This window comes from Heloderma suspectum, chromosome 7 (genome assembly GCF_057233095.1).
Source record: "Heloderma suspectum isolate Gila_16-S chromosome 7, 16-S_ref, whole genome shotgun sequence".
NCBI classification, from domain to species: domain Eukaryota; kingdom Metazoa; phylum Chordata; class Lepidosauria; order Squamata; family Helodermatidae; genus Heloderma; species Heloderma suspectum.
In genome coordinates, this window is record NC_139464.1 from 43,073,243 (window position 1) to 43,086,191 (window position 12,949).

At 44.8% G+C, this 12,949-nt stretch overlaps 1 protein-coding gene across 7 annotated transcripts in view; it reads right to left on the minus strand.

Annotated features, from left to right (window-relative positions):
* The window catches only part of PLA2G6 (phospholipase A2 group VI), a 31,394-nt gene extending 21,559 nt beyond the window's left edge, over positions 1–9,835 (minus strand). For 2 of the 7 annotated variants that reach the window (XM_084809790.1, XM_084809793.1), the window contains exons 1-5: positions 9,640–9,705; positions 6,662–6,874; positions 4,388–4,603; positions 2,750–2,933; positions 695–882 (exon numbers count right to left, since the gene is read on the minus strand). In XM_084809790.1, coding sequence (XP_084665916.1) covers positions 695–882; positions 2,750–2,933; positions 4,388–4,603; positions 6,662–6,870 — 797 coding nt within the window. In that variant the 5' untranslated portion in view covers positions 6,871–6,874; positions 9,640–9,705. Of the gene's footprint in view, positions 1–694; positions 883–2,749; positions 2,934–4,387; positions 4,604–6,661; positions 6,875–9,609 lie in introns of all 7 variants that reach the window. The other 5 variants (XM_084809791.1, XM_084809797.1, XM_084809794.1 and 2 more) reach the window with 4 other exon arrangements.
* Positions 9,836–12,949: the final 3,114 nt, after the last annotated feature.

The following is a 12,949-nucleotide window of genomic DNA, read 5'->3' on the forward strand; positions in this document are numbered from 1 at the left end:
CCAATGAAAAGTGGGAAGGGTCACAGTCCAGAGGAGGAGACGAGCACATCACGGGCTGGTGGGGTGCTGGCCTGACTGGGCCAAGATGAGCAGGCACAGTGCAGGGCACAAGCCATTTTTTTTTTTTTTTTTAGAAAAGAGGCACATTTTAATATGCAAAGTGCACTGTAATTAGACATGGGGGAATCAATCCCATATCGGTGCCAGTCCGGAAATAGCCTGGTGATTCCTGGTCGCTTCCAGATCAGACTCTGTTCCCCAGGCCTGCCATGCCACACAGGTCAATCACGCTGCTGACAACTTGCTTTGGACAAGCCAGTCTTCCCCAGGCCTAGCACAGTGGGGGCCGAGAGAACGGGCCTCTGCCATCTACACTCAAAAAGCAGGCAGGATATTTTTTAAATTATTACATTTACCTCCCACCTTTTTTCCACTTGCAAGGAACCCAAGGCAGCTTACATGGTCCTTTTCCTCTCCATTTTATCCTCACAACAACCCTGTGAGGTAGGTTTGGCTGAGAATCAGTGACTGGCCCAAAGTCACCCAGTGAGCTTCATGGCCGAGTGGGGATTAGAACCCAGATCTCCCAGGTCCCAGTCCAACACTCCAACCACTGCACCACACCAGCTCTCATAATATCCATAACAGCGGAAATCTGAGTGCCGTTCTCCCAGTGAAGGAAGAGCAAACTTACTTTTTCTGACTGTGTTTCATAGCAGTGTGGATGGGGTAGCCCAGCACTCCCAGGTTAGTGCACTTGGCATCAACCTTTAAGAGAGAGAGAACCGCATCTTCTTTGCCCAGTTGGCAGGCCAGATGCAAAGCACTCTGGCCGTCATCGTTCAGGTGGTCCAGAGCAGCGGTTGACCTCTTGCCCAGGAGCTGGAACCATTGAACAAGGTCACTTTAGTTTAGAGACTCTGAAGGATGCATGTTATCTAGCTCATCAGGAATACCAGACTTGATTCATCTCCCAGAGGAGCAAACTCAAGCACAGCTTTCCATGTTACTTTTATCCAAGGGGATGCTCTACAGTGTCACGGATATCTCAAATGCTTTCGAAACGTAACAGTGCAAGAGAGGAAGCATGTGTCAAACCTCCCCCAAGAATGGGATGGGCATGTTGTTGTTTTTAAATTTGACATATAAAAGTACATGAATACAATAACTGATATCACTGCACAGCACACTGAGTATAGCATAGTTCTTCAAGCAGTTTGGTAGCACGCATTACTACCTCAAGGACAAGCAGGCATTTTTATCCTTCCCAGTTGCATTTTAATTTTTTCCACTGTCCCAACTGTCTCTTAATTCTCCCATAGAGTAATTCATAATTCTGCACACGATTCCTGTTCAGAGTAAATAACATTTCTCAATTCTAAACCGGTGTCTTCTTCAGACTATACTCAACCACTTCTTTAATTCCCTCTTTACATTTTCACTTAAGTGAACCCTTACTAAATGTTTTTAAATTTTCATTTTGTACTCCAATATCCATCTAAATGAGGAATAAGTTCTTCTGATCTCCTTAATTACATTAATATAATTACTTACTATGTCATCTGAATATAAGCAAATTTTATTTATTGTCTCTCCTGTTGTTAACCCCTGTAAATTAGAATCACATCTTACTGCAGTTGCTAAAGGGTACACCAAAATTACAAATAGATACTTGTCTTTTCTGCTACCTCTTGATAGTTCACATCTAACTATTATCTGTTTAGAAGTACTCTAGCTTTAAGTGAACTGCCTGTTGTTCATGTCAAAATCCTAAATGTTGGTCCAATATGAAAGTCACTTAGGGTGCAATCCTATGCATGTTTCTTATTGATTGTCAAAATATTGTTCAGATATATGCATCTATGTGTGCGTTGTCTGTTTATGTTTGTATGTAAATGGGTTTTTATACCATGTATAATGTATTTTTAATGGCTTTTAATCTTTGTAAACCGCCCAGAGAGCTGTGGCTATTGGGCAGTGTAGAAATATAATAAATGAATGAATGAATGTTTAGCATTGCTGGCTGGAGAGAAGCTGGAAGCTGTAGGGCTTTTTTCTATCTAAATATGCACAGAATGGTGCCCTTAATGTCTGAAAAAAGAAAATTCCGTTCTAAATTACCAAAAGGCTTCTTGTCATCTAGAACAATTGCCAATAATTCCCCCCACTCCACTGTTACATTTTAAGAGGATTGTAGGGCAGAATTACACATTACTTTCACAAATATGTCCTCAAACCCATGATGGGGGTAAGGGAACATTTGTAAAAGATCTGGTGGACATGACGGGACATCGCTCAATCTTTGTCCAATGTAACCATTCCCTCTTGTCAAGTTTAATTCTGGTCTTGGAACTCAGATGGGGAAAATATAGGTTTAGAACAACCTAAGGGGCACTGGGAGTTAGGGGAAGAGTCAAGCATTCCCCCTCTGATTCGCCCCACCTTCATGATTCTCCCTGAAGCATTCCCCCACCCCATATTTCTCCCTAAAAATCTCTGGCCCCTGCAAAAAGCCCCCTGCAAAAAGTATTATGAAACAAGCCCAGGGTTAGGAACCTCGCATATGTCTCCTAGCTTGCAGTTCTGCCCTTAGACATGAGGGTTACATACAAATATACTTGACAGCCTATTTCCAGTTCCTCCTGATTTGGAGGACCGGGTTCCCATTTCCTCTGGTTATGCGCCAATCATTCTTCTTTTTGCCTATCTCATTCTAGCAGAAAACTGCACTTCTCCTTCACCCCCTCACCTCTATGATCTTCGGGTTGCTCCCTCGGACAGCATAGTGGAAGACTGATTCTCCGTTTTTGTCTGTGAGATCTAGACGGGCATGGCACTGCTCCACCAACTCCCGCAGACTCTCGAGGTCTCCTTTCTGGCAAGCTAAGTGCAGTGGAGTGCATTCGTTGTCGGAGCTGTTGCTGTTTATGCAGCTGCAACACAAAAATGGATGCTAGGTAAGCAGCTGGGCAGGCACAAGTGCAAAACCAGCCAGAATCTCACAGCCTAGCCAAAATTTTTGCTTCAAAAGCCCATGACATTACTTGATTTCTATGGCTGTTGCTCTTCCTACTTAGCATTAACTTATTTACTGCTCTAGGGGCTGAAGAGAATATTTAAGTGATGCTGTCACTGCCTAGAAAGATTACATTGTAGGAAAGAAGGACAGGCCAAGGTGTGAGGGACAGGCCAAGGTGTACGGTAGGGAACAGCAACTGGGGGTCTGGGGCCAAATCCAGTCTCCTCAGGGGCACCATCTGGCCAGTTTAGAGGCAAAAGAGTGCACACAGAGATTAGCAGTTGTGCTCATAGGACAGGGGTGCAGGATCTCCTGGCAGGCCAAGTCAGGACCTCCTGGGTTCCCCAGATGACTGCACCCCCTTCCTCTGGACCCAAGCCCTTTCCCCCCATCACCAAACATTTGGTGTCCTCGCAACTTTTGCGCATTCCCCCCCATTCGAAAAGCTTGGCATGCCTCTCCTAAGGCTTAGTCACTAGCAGTAAGAAATTTGGGGAGCAATCCTATCGGGATAGGCAGCCTACCCAACGCAAGGCAGCTGGAGCACGGAGGGGATCTTCTCCTCCATGCTCTGGCCACTGATTACAGCTGTCCAGCCGCAGGACCTCAAGACCTTGGAGTGGGGGGGCGGGAGGGGAAAGCTGGCTGACACATAGGAAGCATTATACCGGCATTTCCATACTCCCTGCCCCCTGGAACTCCCCCTTTTACCCTGCTCCATGCTGCTCTTATGAGCCCGGAGCCCAGGGACATTCCATGCTGGATACGAGGCAGCAGGGAAGGGGGCAGGGAGGCGGTTCCTGGAAACCAACCAATCCTATGGCCGTCTAGCCACTGTCTAGTGGCCATAGGATTGCGACCTTAAGCTAAAATATGCTCGTATTTTGATCCCACCCCTTTTGCCTTTGACCCCGCCCACCACTGGAATGTGGCCCCTGAGAGCTTCTCTGAAACAGAATTCCTTCCTCAGGTTGAAAGAGGTTCAAAACCCCCACCCTAGGGCTTGCTGCTAGTCCATTTGAGATGAGGGAGTCTTCTGGCCTATTCCCCCCCCCCATCTTGTCCTCAAAGCGACCATGGGTGTGTGTCACTCTCTCACACACACATCCTCCTGGAGGGCACCAGGTTGGAGAAGGCTGCACTGGACTATGAGCAGGGAGGTCCAGGTTCGTATCCCAGCATACAGCTCATGGGGCTCTGCTCCTTGATCCACCATTTTACATCTGGATCCAGTTAGTGGACCTGGGGGTTCTAGTACAAAAAAGAAAAGAAAGCAGACCCTGCAAGCTGGAAATCTGCCCTCCTATGCCCTACATGCGTTTGCAACGTCCAGCCATCCCCCTTCAGGAGAAACTCCAATCATGATACCTCAAGATGTGATTGTGCCGGAAGCTCTCCAGAAGTCCAACCTCTACGGCTATGTGAGCCAGTGACCAGCTGGGGTGGCTTCGGAAACAGTCCGCCAGTTGCTGCACTGTCTCCAGAGGCAAAGGATCCCGATAACTCTCATAGAAGGGCCGCAACTGCTTGACATACAGGTCAAAGTGCTCGTTGGCATCCGCTTCATTGTCTACCTGGAAAAGCCTGCAAAAGGAAATGCATTTAAAAGATTCACACCCTGCCTCTCCAAAGCTCAAGGCAACTTACAACCAAGATTAAATTAGCTATAATCACAAAACCATTTGAAAAAATGCTCAATGCAAATGCAAAACCCACCAACAAATGCAAAACCCACCAACAAATCCTACAAATGCAAAACCCACAAATGCAAAACTCACCAGCAAATCCCACAGATGCAAAACCCATCCCACAAATGCAAAACCCACCAACAAATCCCACAAATGCAAAACCCACCAACAAATCAGCAAAAACCATAACATTCTTAACAGCAGCAAGACTTTATTTAAAAACCCCACTGGAACAGGGGAGTTTGATAATCTCACTGAAAGGCAGAGAGAGAGAGAGGGAGAGAGAGAGAGAGGGAGAGAGAGAGAGAGAAAGAGACAACTCCAAACCTCATCACAGAGGCTATTCTACAGCCTCAAGGCAATTGCACAAACACTCCTGCTCCTAACTAGAGACATTCTCTGTTCATACAGCAGGGCCTGACCCACAGAAGACAAGCAGGGCTCACATGAGGAAAGGCAGTCTCCAAGCTATCAGCTGGGTTCACACAACACAAGACAGAGTATGGGCTGAGTGTGGCTTGTCGTTGCTGTGGGTTATTACTGGGTTGTGAAGTGTGTGCTGTTTGTGGTTAACATGCCATAGTAACCCATACTCTGGCTTGTCATGTTGTGTGAATCAGGTCATTGGGTCTTAAGCTGTGAAAGCTTTTAAGGTTGAGTATTAGCACCTCGAATTGGGTTTGGGTTTAGGTAGATGGTGAATGACAGTTGCCACAGAATGGGAGAAATATGTCCTGGACTCCCAACATTGGACAGGAGACAAACCATGGTATTTTGCACTAGCTGAAGCCTCCAAGTCATCTTCGAGGGCAGTTCCATATAGAGTGCATCACAAATAGTTGATCCTAAACAAAGGGGATGAGACAAAAGACAGAGCAGTTCCTTCCCAGTACATGGAGGTTTCACAGTGGCTGGGAGTGAACATCATCTCCTCTCTTTATTCTTCCCTCTCAAAAGGTGGCCCTCGTAGAAAAAGGAAGCTTACCATCATGTTTTCTTACCACAGTGTATTCACCACTGCATATTCTAGCCTTCTAAATAATTGTGCTTTTAATTTATTTGTTTTAATGTTATGCTTTAATTAAGAATTTGCTTTTAATCTGGATTTTATTGTCAGCCATCTTGAGTGCCATTTTCTCATGGAAAGGTGAGATAAATAAGTAAGGGTGCCCTCGTTTCCAAGATTCCTATACTCTGCTGGGCTGAAGCCGGCAGGATGGCAGGAGCAGCAGAGGCGATCCTGCCTCCAATCTGTATTTTCAGCCCATCTAGCATGGGCACTTTAGAGAGGAAGGGAAGAAGGCTGGAGGAGGCTGAGTATAACTTGCTTCCTGGCCTCTCTGGTCTCCTCCCCTCCCTGCCCACTGGAATGTCCCCTTTCCTCCTCCTCCGAGGTCACTTTTCCGACTTTGGAGGGCAGCCAGTGCAGTTCTTTCTGTGAGGGGGCAGGGGCTGTCTATGACCTTAGAAGGGATTTTGCAAGCCATCCTATAGTCCCTAGGATGTTTGCCCAAGGACCATAGGATTGCTCTCTAAGTAAATAAAATAAACCCCTCAAAAGTCATTACCCTATAGAACTATTTACTAGCCTGCTAAGGGGCTAGCAGCATGGAAATGCAGGCCAGTAAAAAAAAAAAAATCCAGCCGCTATGGAGAGAGTAATCTGATCTTCCTCAGATAGCCCCTTGGTTTCTGAGCAAGCTGTGAAGGAAGCCAGCCCACTTGCTCATCTGTACTGAATTCCCCATCACCTATGGCTACCAGGCAACAGCTGGTATATTCCCTGCAAGCCTTTCAATCCACCATCAATGTCACCTTCTTCTACCAGGAAGAAGTTCTGTACCATAATCCTTTAATTAGGCTTTAGGAATTCTACTCTCTCATATCCCTCTGCTCTCAACCTCAAGATGTCAACATATTAAAAAATAAATAAAGAGGTCTCTCTGCCACTCACCGGAAGGCATTTGTTTGATTCTGAGGGTTCATGAGAAGACAGTCCCAGGAGTGAGCTGAGCTGTTATCATACAAGATTATCCTATCTTCCCACTTCACCCGTTTCCGAGACGCGTACTCTGCCAGGGATACCTCCTTCACCCGGTATGGGTTTGAAAACAAATTGGTGACATTGTTGAAAGTGTTCACGAGTCGACCAAAGAACTGCATGTCTCTACAAAGTAACCAAATGATTTTTTTTTTTTTTAATTTGCTGTGGAAAGACGGAAACACTCTCATTCGGACTATGCCAATGTCATTCATTGTTCAGCATAACCATTTTCTTGTTCCCTTCTCCCCAGGTATCACACAAACTTTAGTCTAAAGTTGTGGCACCAGGGAAGATCTCGAGACCATCAAGCAGTCTGGACCATTCAATTAGACATCGCCACCATGAAACTGTCTAACAACAGCTATTCACCATGATACTTAGATAGAATGTCTTGATCCATTCCTCCTTTAATTCTCCCTCACCCATGCTGGAGCACCTTAAGCAACCAAAACAAGCTGGACAAGGGGACCAGAGATGCAACAGGGCAGGAAATCCTCTTTCATGCCTACAGGCCTGTTAAATGAATAGCGGGCTTGGCTTATGATCTGGAAATCCTACTTCCAAGCTACAAGCCTAGACTGAATAGCATTCAATTTTAACAATCAACAAGAAAACATCCAGTTAGCACCTTTGCATCCTTTACTATGAAACCATCACAACAGTTTTGCTCTCTCTATATTACCTCATTGGACAGGTGCAATCCTATCGGGATAGGTGGCTGCCTCCGAACTCAGAGGCAACCGCCTATCCAATGCAGGGCAGGAGCACTGTGGAGGGGATCACCCCCTCTGCACTTCAGCCACCCTGCATTCATGGCTAGACAGCTCATTTCGGCTGTCTAGCCGCAGGAAGTCAGAGTGGGGGGGCGGACACCAGACGACACATAGGAAGCATCGGAATGGTACTTCCGCCCTGCCTTCTCCGCCCCCAGGAACACCCCGTTTTCACCGCTCTGCATTCCTCTTACGGGTGCAGAGCTGATCTGCACTGCCTATGAGGAGTTCAGCTTTCAAGGAACCGACCTATCCTATGGCTATCTTGCCACTGACTGGCGGCCATACGACTGCGCCCTAAGAGACACATACATCTTCTCCCTTCATCTCTATATTAAATGTGAGTCAAGTAACTCAAGACTACATGGGACAGGCTGAAACATTTACCATTGTGGTCCACACACCTGGTGCTGCACTGAATCAGATGGCCAATTAGTGCCAATGCAGATTTTTTAGAAAGCGACTTTATCCAAATCTTGGCCAGTATGCAAGGTAAACAGTGTGGCACAGATTCCACAGTCACAAAGAGGGCTCCGAGCTGCTTTATACATGGAGAATCAACATTGTGGAGAGCATACCTATTTTGCTAAGCTAAACTGAATTTCTCTGTAGCTCAACAGATGGCAGATATTCTCTTATCACTTGACATGGGATCCATTACCATATTCCCATCTGTAAAGACATCTTTGTGGTAGTCAGACCAAGCAGAATTTCTGGCTTAAAGTGATGTAAACACACAGCATCCATGTTCACATGAGGAGCACACACTGGGAAACCACAACCAACTGCAGTTTCCTAGCATAGGTGTATTTCACTGTGTCTATATGTGCAGTTGTGGCATATCATAAACTACACACAGGCTTGTGCTGTTTCTTTCACTGCAGTGTTTTCATGCGGAAGATGCCTATTACGTGAATTAGCCCTGAGCCCAAAATACCAAATAGACAGAATAAGTATGCTTTACCCATTTTTACTCAGACTTTCCTTTTTTATGGTTTCACTTCTAGATGACAGAAAAAGCAAGCAAGTGAAGGAGATTTCATGCACTCGTTATATAAATAAATGTACATGGGAAAAGGGGAACAGAAAGCTAATTCAACAATAATAAAGGCCAACAAAGAGGAAAATATAGTCTAAAATGTGCAGTTGGAATTTTCAGAGTAACTTCCATTTTATTTCTCCCACTACTCCAAATCTTGTTTCTTCCCGGGGAAAGACTACAATTGCCTCAAAATGGAATAGGAGTATGATGGGACATGGAGACATGGTATTTTCCTATACCACTAATGTTTCCATTTGTCTTACACTGTTCTTCACGGTGCTGCCCTATTGCGTGAGATAATGGGCTGAGCCCCAAAGCTCCCATACTGCTGCCTCCTCAGCATTACCTCTCTCCAACAGCATAAGCCAGGGATGGACACAAAGTAGATGGGGATCTACTGATAGAACTGTGTGATTAGCATAGAATTGGTAAGGGTTCCTGACCCCTGACTAATTGCAAAAAATACCCCCTCCCTTAGATTGCTGAAAACAGACAACACTTGAGAGAAAACAGGAATGGCTTTTTGGGTGAAAGGTCTTGTGAACTTCCCTGGTCTCAGCATGTGTTCAGAGACACCCTGTTCCTTAATTCTTAACATATTGCCACCTGTCTTAGTCACTATTTTACACCTACCACCTGCTGGTGGACCTCTGGACTCTAGTCAAAAGCAAAGTAAATCTCAGAAGCCTGAAGTCTGCCCACCTCTTGACATAAGCCAGGCATACAGCATGACAGATACGCAAGTCCTGTTCCCAAGGACTACAAGTGCCTTAAGACGGAAGAGGGTAAAGCGGTACAAAGCGACATGGAGCACTAGAGCAGCTTACACCAACCTGGTGTTCTCCAGATGTTTTGAACTTCAACTCCCAGAAGTCCCTGCCAGCATGGCCAATGGTCAAGAATGCTAGGAGTCGAAGTCAAAAACATCTGGAGATCTACTTTCTGCCCGCCTCTGGTCAGAGCCTTTATCACACGACCAGGATCCACGCGTTAAAAACTGCCAGGTGCGAGAAGGAGAGAGTCACACATGCATCCACTCTTACGTTCTCCTCTTAAGAGGTTTCCTCACTGACCTCTTCAATTAGCCACCACCAGTCACCCAACCACTACTTCCGCCAACAAATTCCAGGGGCGTCACGTGATCGCTTCTCTACCAATCAAAACCTATCGGAACGACTCCTCCCCACCGCTTAATCTACCACCTCAGCGCTGAGCGCGTCACAGGATCTGGGTAATAGGGCGGCATACTTGCGTGCTCTCGTCGATTACGTCCCGACGTTCAGGTGGAGGAAGAGGAGGAGGAGGAGGAAGAGCGGCGGCGGCCATCTTTGTGTTGGGCGGATGGTGGCGCGATAGGGGCGTGGCTGCCATCTTTGTGAAGGGGAGAAGACGTAAATTGCTTTTTCGCTCTTGCTTTCTGTCCGCGTTTAAAGAGACAGTTTAACTGAAACGTTGAATGTGGAGTCCTTAACAAATAAAACAAGAGAAGGGAGAAGAAGAGGAAGCAGACGACGAGTATTCACAAGAGCCGTTAGAAGGGAGTGGGTAATCGAGGATTCATATTTTGGTCTTCTGACTGGGAAGAGCACGTAACTCAACCTTCCCCAACCTGGCGCCCTCCAGATGGGTTGGACTACAACCCCTAGCATCCCCAGCCAACAGAACTGGCTGGTGAATTATAGGAGTTATAGTCCAACACATCTGGAGGGCGCCAGATTGAGGAAGGCTGACATAACCTGTTGCATTGTATGACCCACAGAGAAAATATCAGCATCTGTATCCGTCAATAGCCTCCCCTCTCATCAGTCCGAAAATTACAATCCTATATACACACATGCATCTGGGAGTAAGTCCCATTGAATTTAGTGGCACTTACTTCTGAGCAAGAATGTATAGAATTCGAGTGTAAATCGTCTGCTGTAGAGGTAGAAAGAGCAGCAATGACTTCTCACTCATATTAAGAACTTTGCCAACCCTAAAAGCCAAAAAGTGTTGAGCCAAGGCCCCCAAACCATAAGGTGTAGCCTATGCACTCCTACTTGGGAGAAAGACACTGAAAATCCATTGAAGCATGGTAACTAATCCACACATTGGAAACCATTTAACGGTTGTAACTAAATGGAGCCTCCATGGCCAAAAGAAGTATACCTCTGAATGCTAGGTGCTGGGGTGAAATAAGAAGTGATAGCTATTGGTTTCATGACCTGCTTATAAGTTTTCCAGATGCATCTAAACTGGGCTTGATGAACCTTTGATCTAATCCATCAGGGTTTTTCTTATGTTAAATCATTTAGAAGTAAGTAAATATGCATAGTAAGTTGACAGTTAATGGTATCTTTATATAAAAAAGGCTTCCAGTGTCTGATCTATTTGGAGACCAGGTTAGTTTATATTTGCACATTTCTCTCTGCTACCTCAAGGAACAGAAGCAACTGGCAGCTTTTAAAGTAAGAAATTTGGCATTTAAGATTCCCATCCCTTCTTTGCAATCCTGAGGTTGGTAAATTAAAATATTTTTTAAGTGCCTGATAAACCTATATCAGTCAAATTAATCAGTGGAGGTTAAATAGCTGTTTGCGATGGATATATAATTGACTGCAAGTTAATAACACCAAATGAATGTCTATGATAAATATAAACATTGATAAGAACATTGCAGACTATAGATCTCATCATTGCCACCATTTAATTTTTATGGCTTGCAATACCTGTATTGTAACAGTCTACATCACCAATACCAACAGAAACATGGGAAAACCAGGCCCTGCCTACAAATAGCTTAAATAAAGAGGAAGAGCTGGATTATGTTTAAAGTGGGTTCAAGATCAATTAACACAGATCAACAACTATTAAACACTGATCAGATAGTAGCCCTTAATACAATTTAACTGCCCATTTGCACCCATAATCAGGCTGGTTTACAAGTGCAGTAAAAAGGGTGGGTTTTTTACGCACATGTGGTGGCACATGATTATATGTGGCATAGTGATTCTAATTCATTTTAATTCTTGGTCATTAGGATTACAGTCTGCTTTCAGTGCACATGCATTAGGTTGCATTTAACTAAGATTTGCCATTTCTTCTCTATCTGCCAAATAACCCACTGCTCGCTTACATGCATCCTTATCTGAAAATGCATGTTGTTCTTGTGTAAGAGTGAAACTGAGCTTAAAAAACACACACACAAATTACTTGGCTTGATATCAATCAACAGAACTAGCTGGGCCAGTTTCAAACCAGGCATTTTTCTAGGCCTGTTCAGTGGTGAGGCAGACCTGGGTGCAAGTTTGGGAGACGAGATGTCTACCCAGATAGCCACTGTCCCCTTCCTGCTTCCAAACACTGTGTTGTCATTTGATGAAACTGTGAGAGATCAGAATGGACTTTTGCTTCAATCTTCTTTCTCTCCCAAGAAAATGTAAAACTTTCATCACATTAGGAAGGCTGGCTATTGGAAGTGATGATCTGCTGTCTTATTATTCTCAGACTGAGAAATGTATGAACATAAAAGGGATCTGATAAAATGCCAGCCCTTGAGTTCTGCAAATATTTTCGGAAGAAATATCAGAAAGCCTTTTTTTTTTAAATCACAGTGCTTTGAAAAAATGCCTATCTGTGCTGAAACATGACATTGTTGAACTAATTCCCCATAATAGTCTTAGAAGATGAGAGCATATAATCTTTGCTATATGCTGGAACATAAAGCCAAAAGGAAATAAATAAAAATCTATTGAATGTAACTAGTTACTGATCCTCTTTTTATTTATAAATCCACACTCAACTTCAGCTCAGCCTTTCTCCTTGGAAGCAACTCCATTCATGCCTTGGTGACCTTGACCACTGTAATACACTGTGCTTCCCTTGATACTATTCTGGCAGAAAGCAGTAGCCCACTTTCTTGCTGTGGTAGGCCATAGAGAGTGCATTACAGCAGTACTTCAGCCCTGCTCTGGCTCCTGATTGGGTTATTCGCGTAATGCAATGTATTGGGGATGACTTCTAAAACCCTTAACAGCTTGGTTCTAAATACCTCAGAGGACATCTCAGCTTTGTGCCATCATCATGGCCATTAAGATCTGTTTTCCTGAGAATGGCTTCTTGATCTTGACAGGGGTGGCCCTATAGTAATACAGAAGACAGTCCTTTATTTGAAGGGATCCTCTGTTTCAGCCTTTTCCAGCCTAGTGCTCTCCAAATGTATTGACTTCATCCTCCATCAGCCCTAGCCAATGGTCATGAATTCTGGGAGTTGTAGTCTAAAACATCTGGAGTACACCAGGTTGGGGAATACACTATTTGAAGGGCTGTCCAGTCCAAGTCTGGTTTAAATATAAAGATCCACAAGAAGAATGAACCAGCAGGGGTGTTGAAATGGCCCATCAA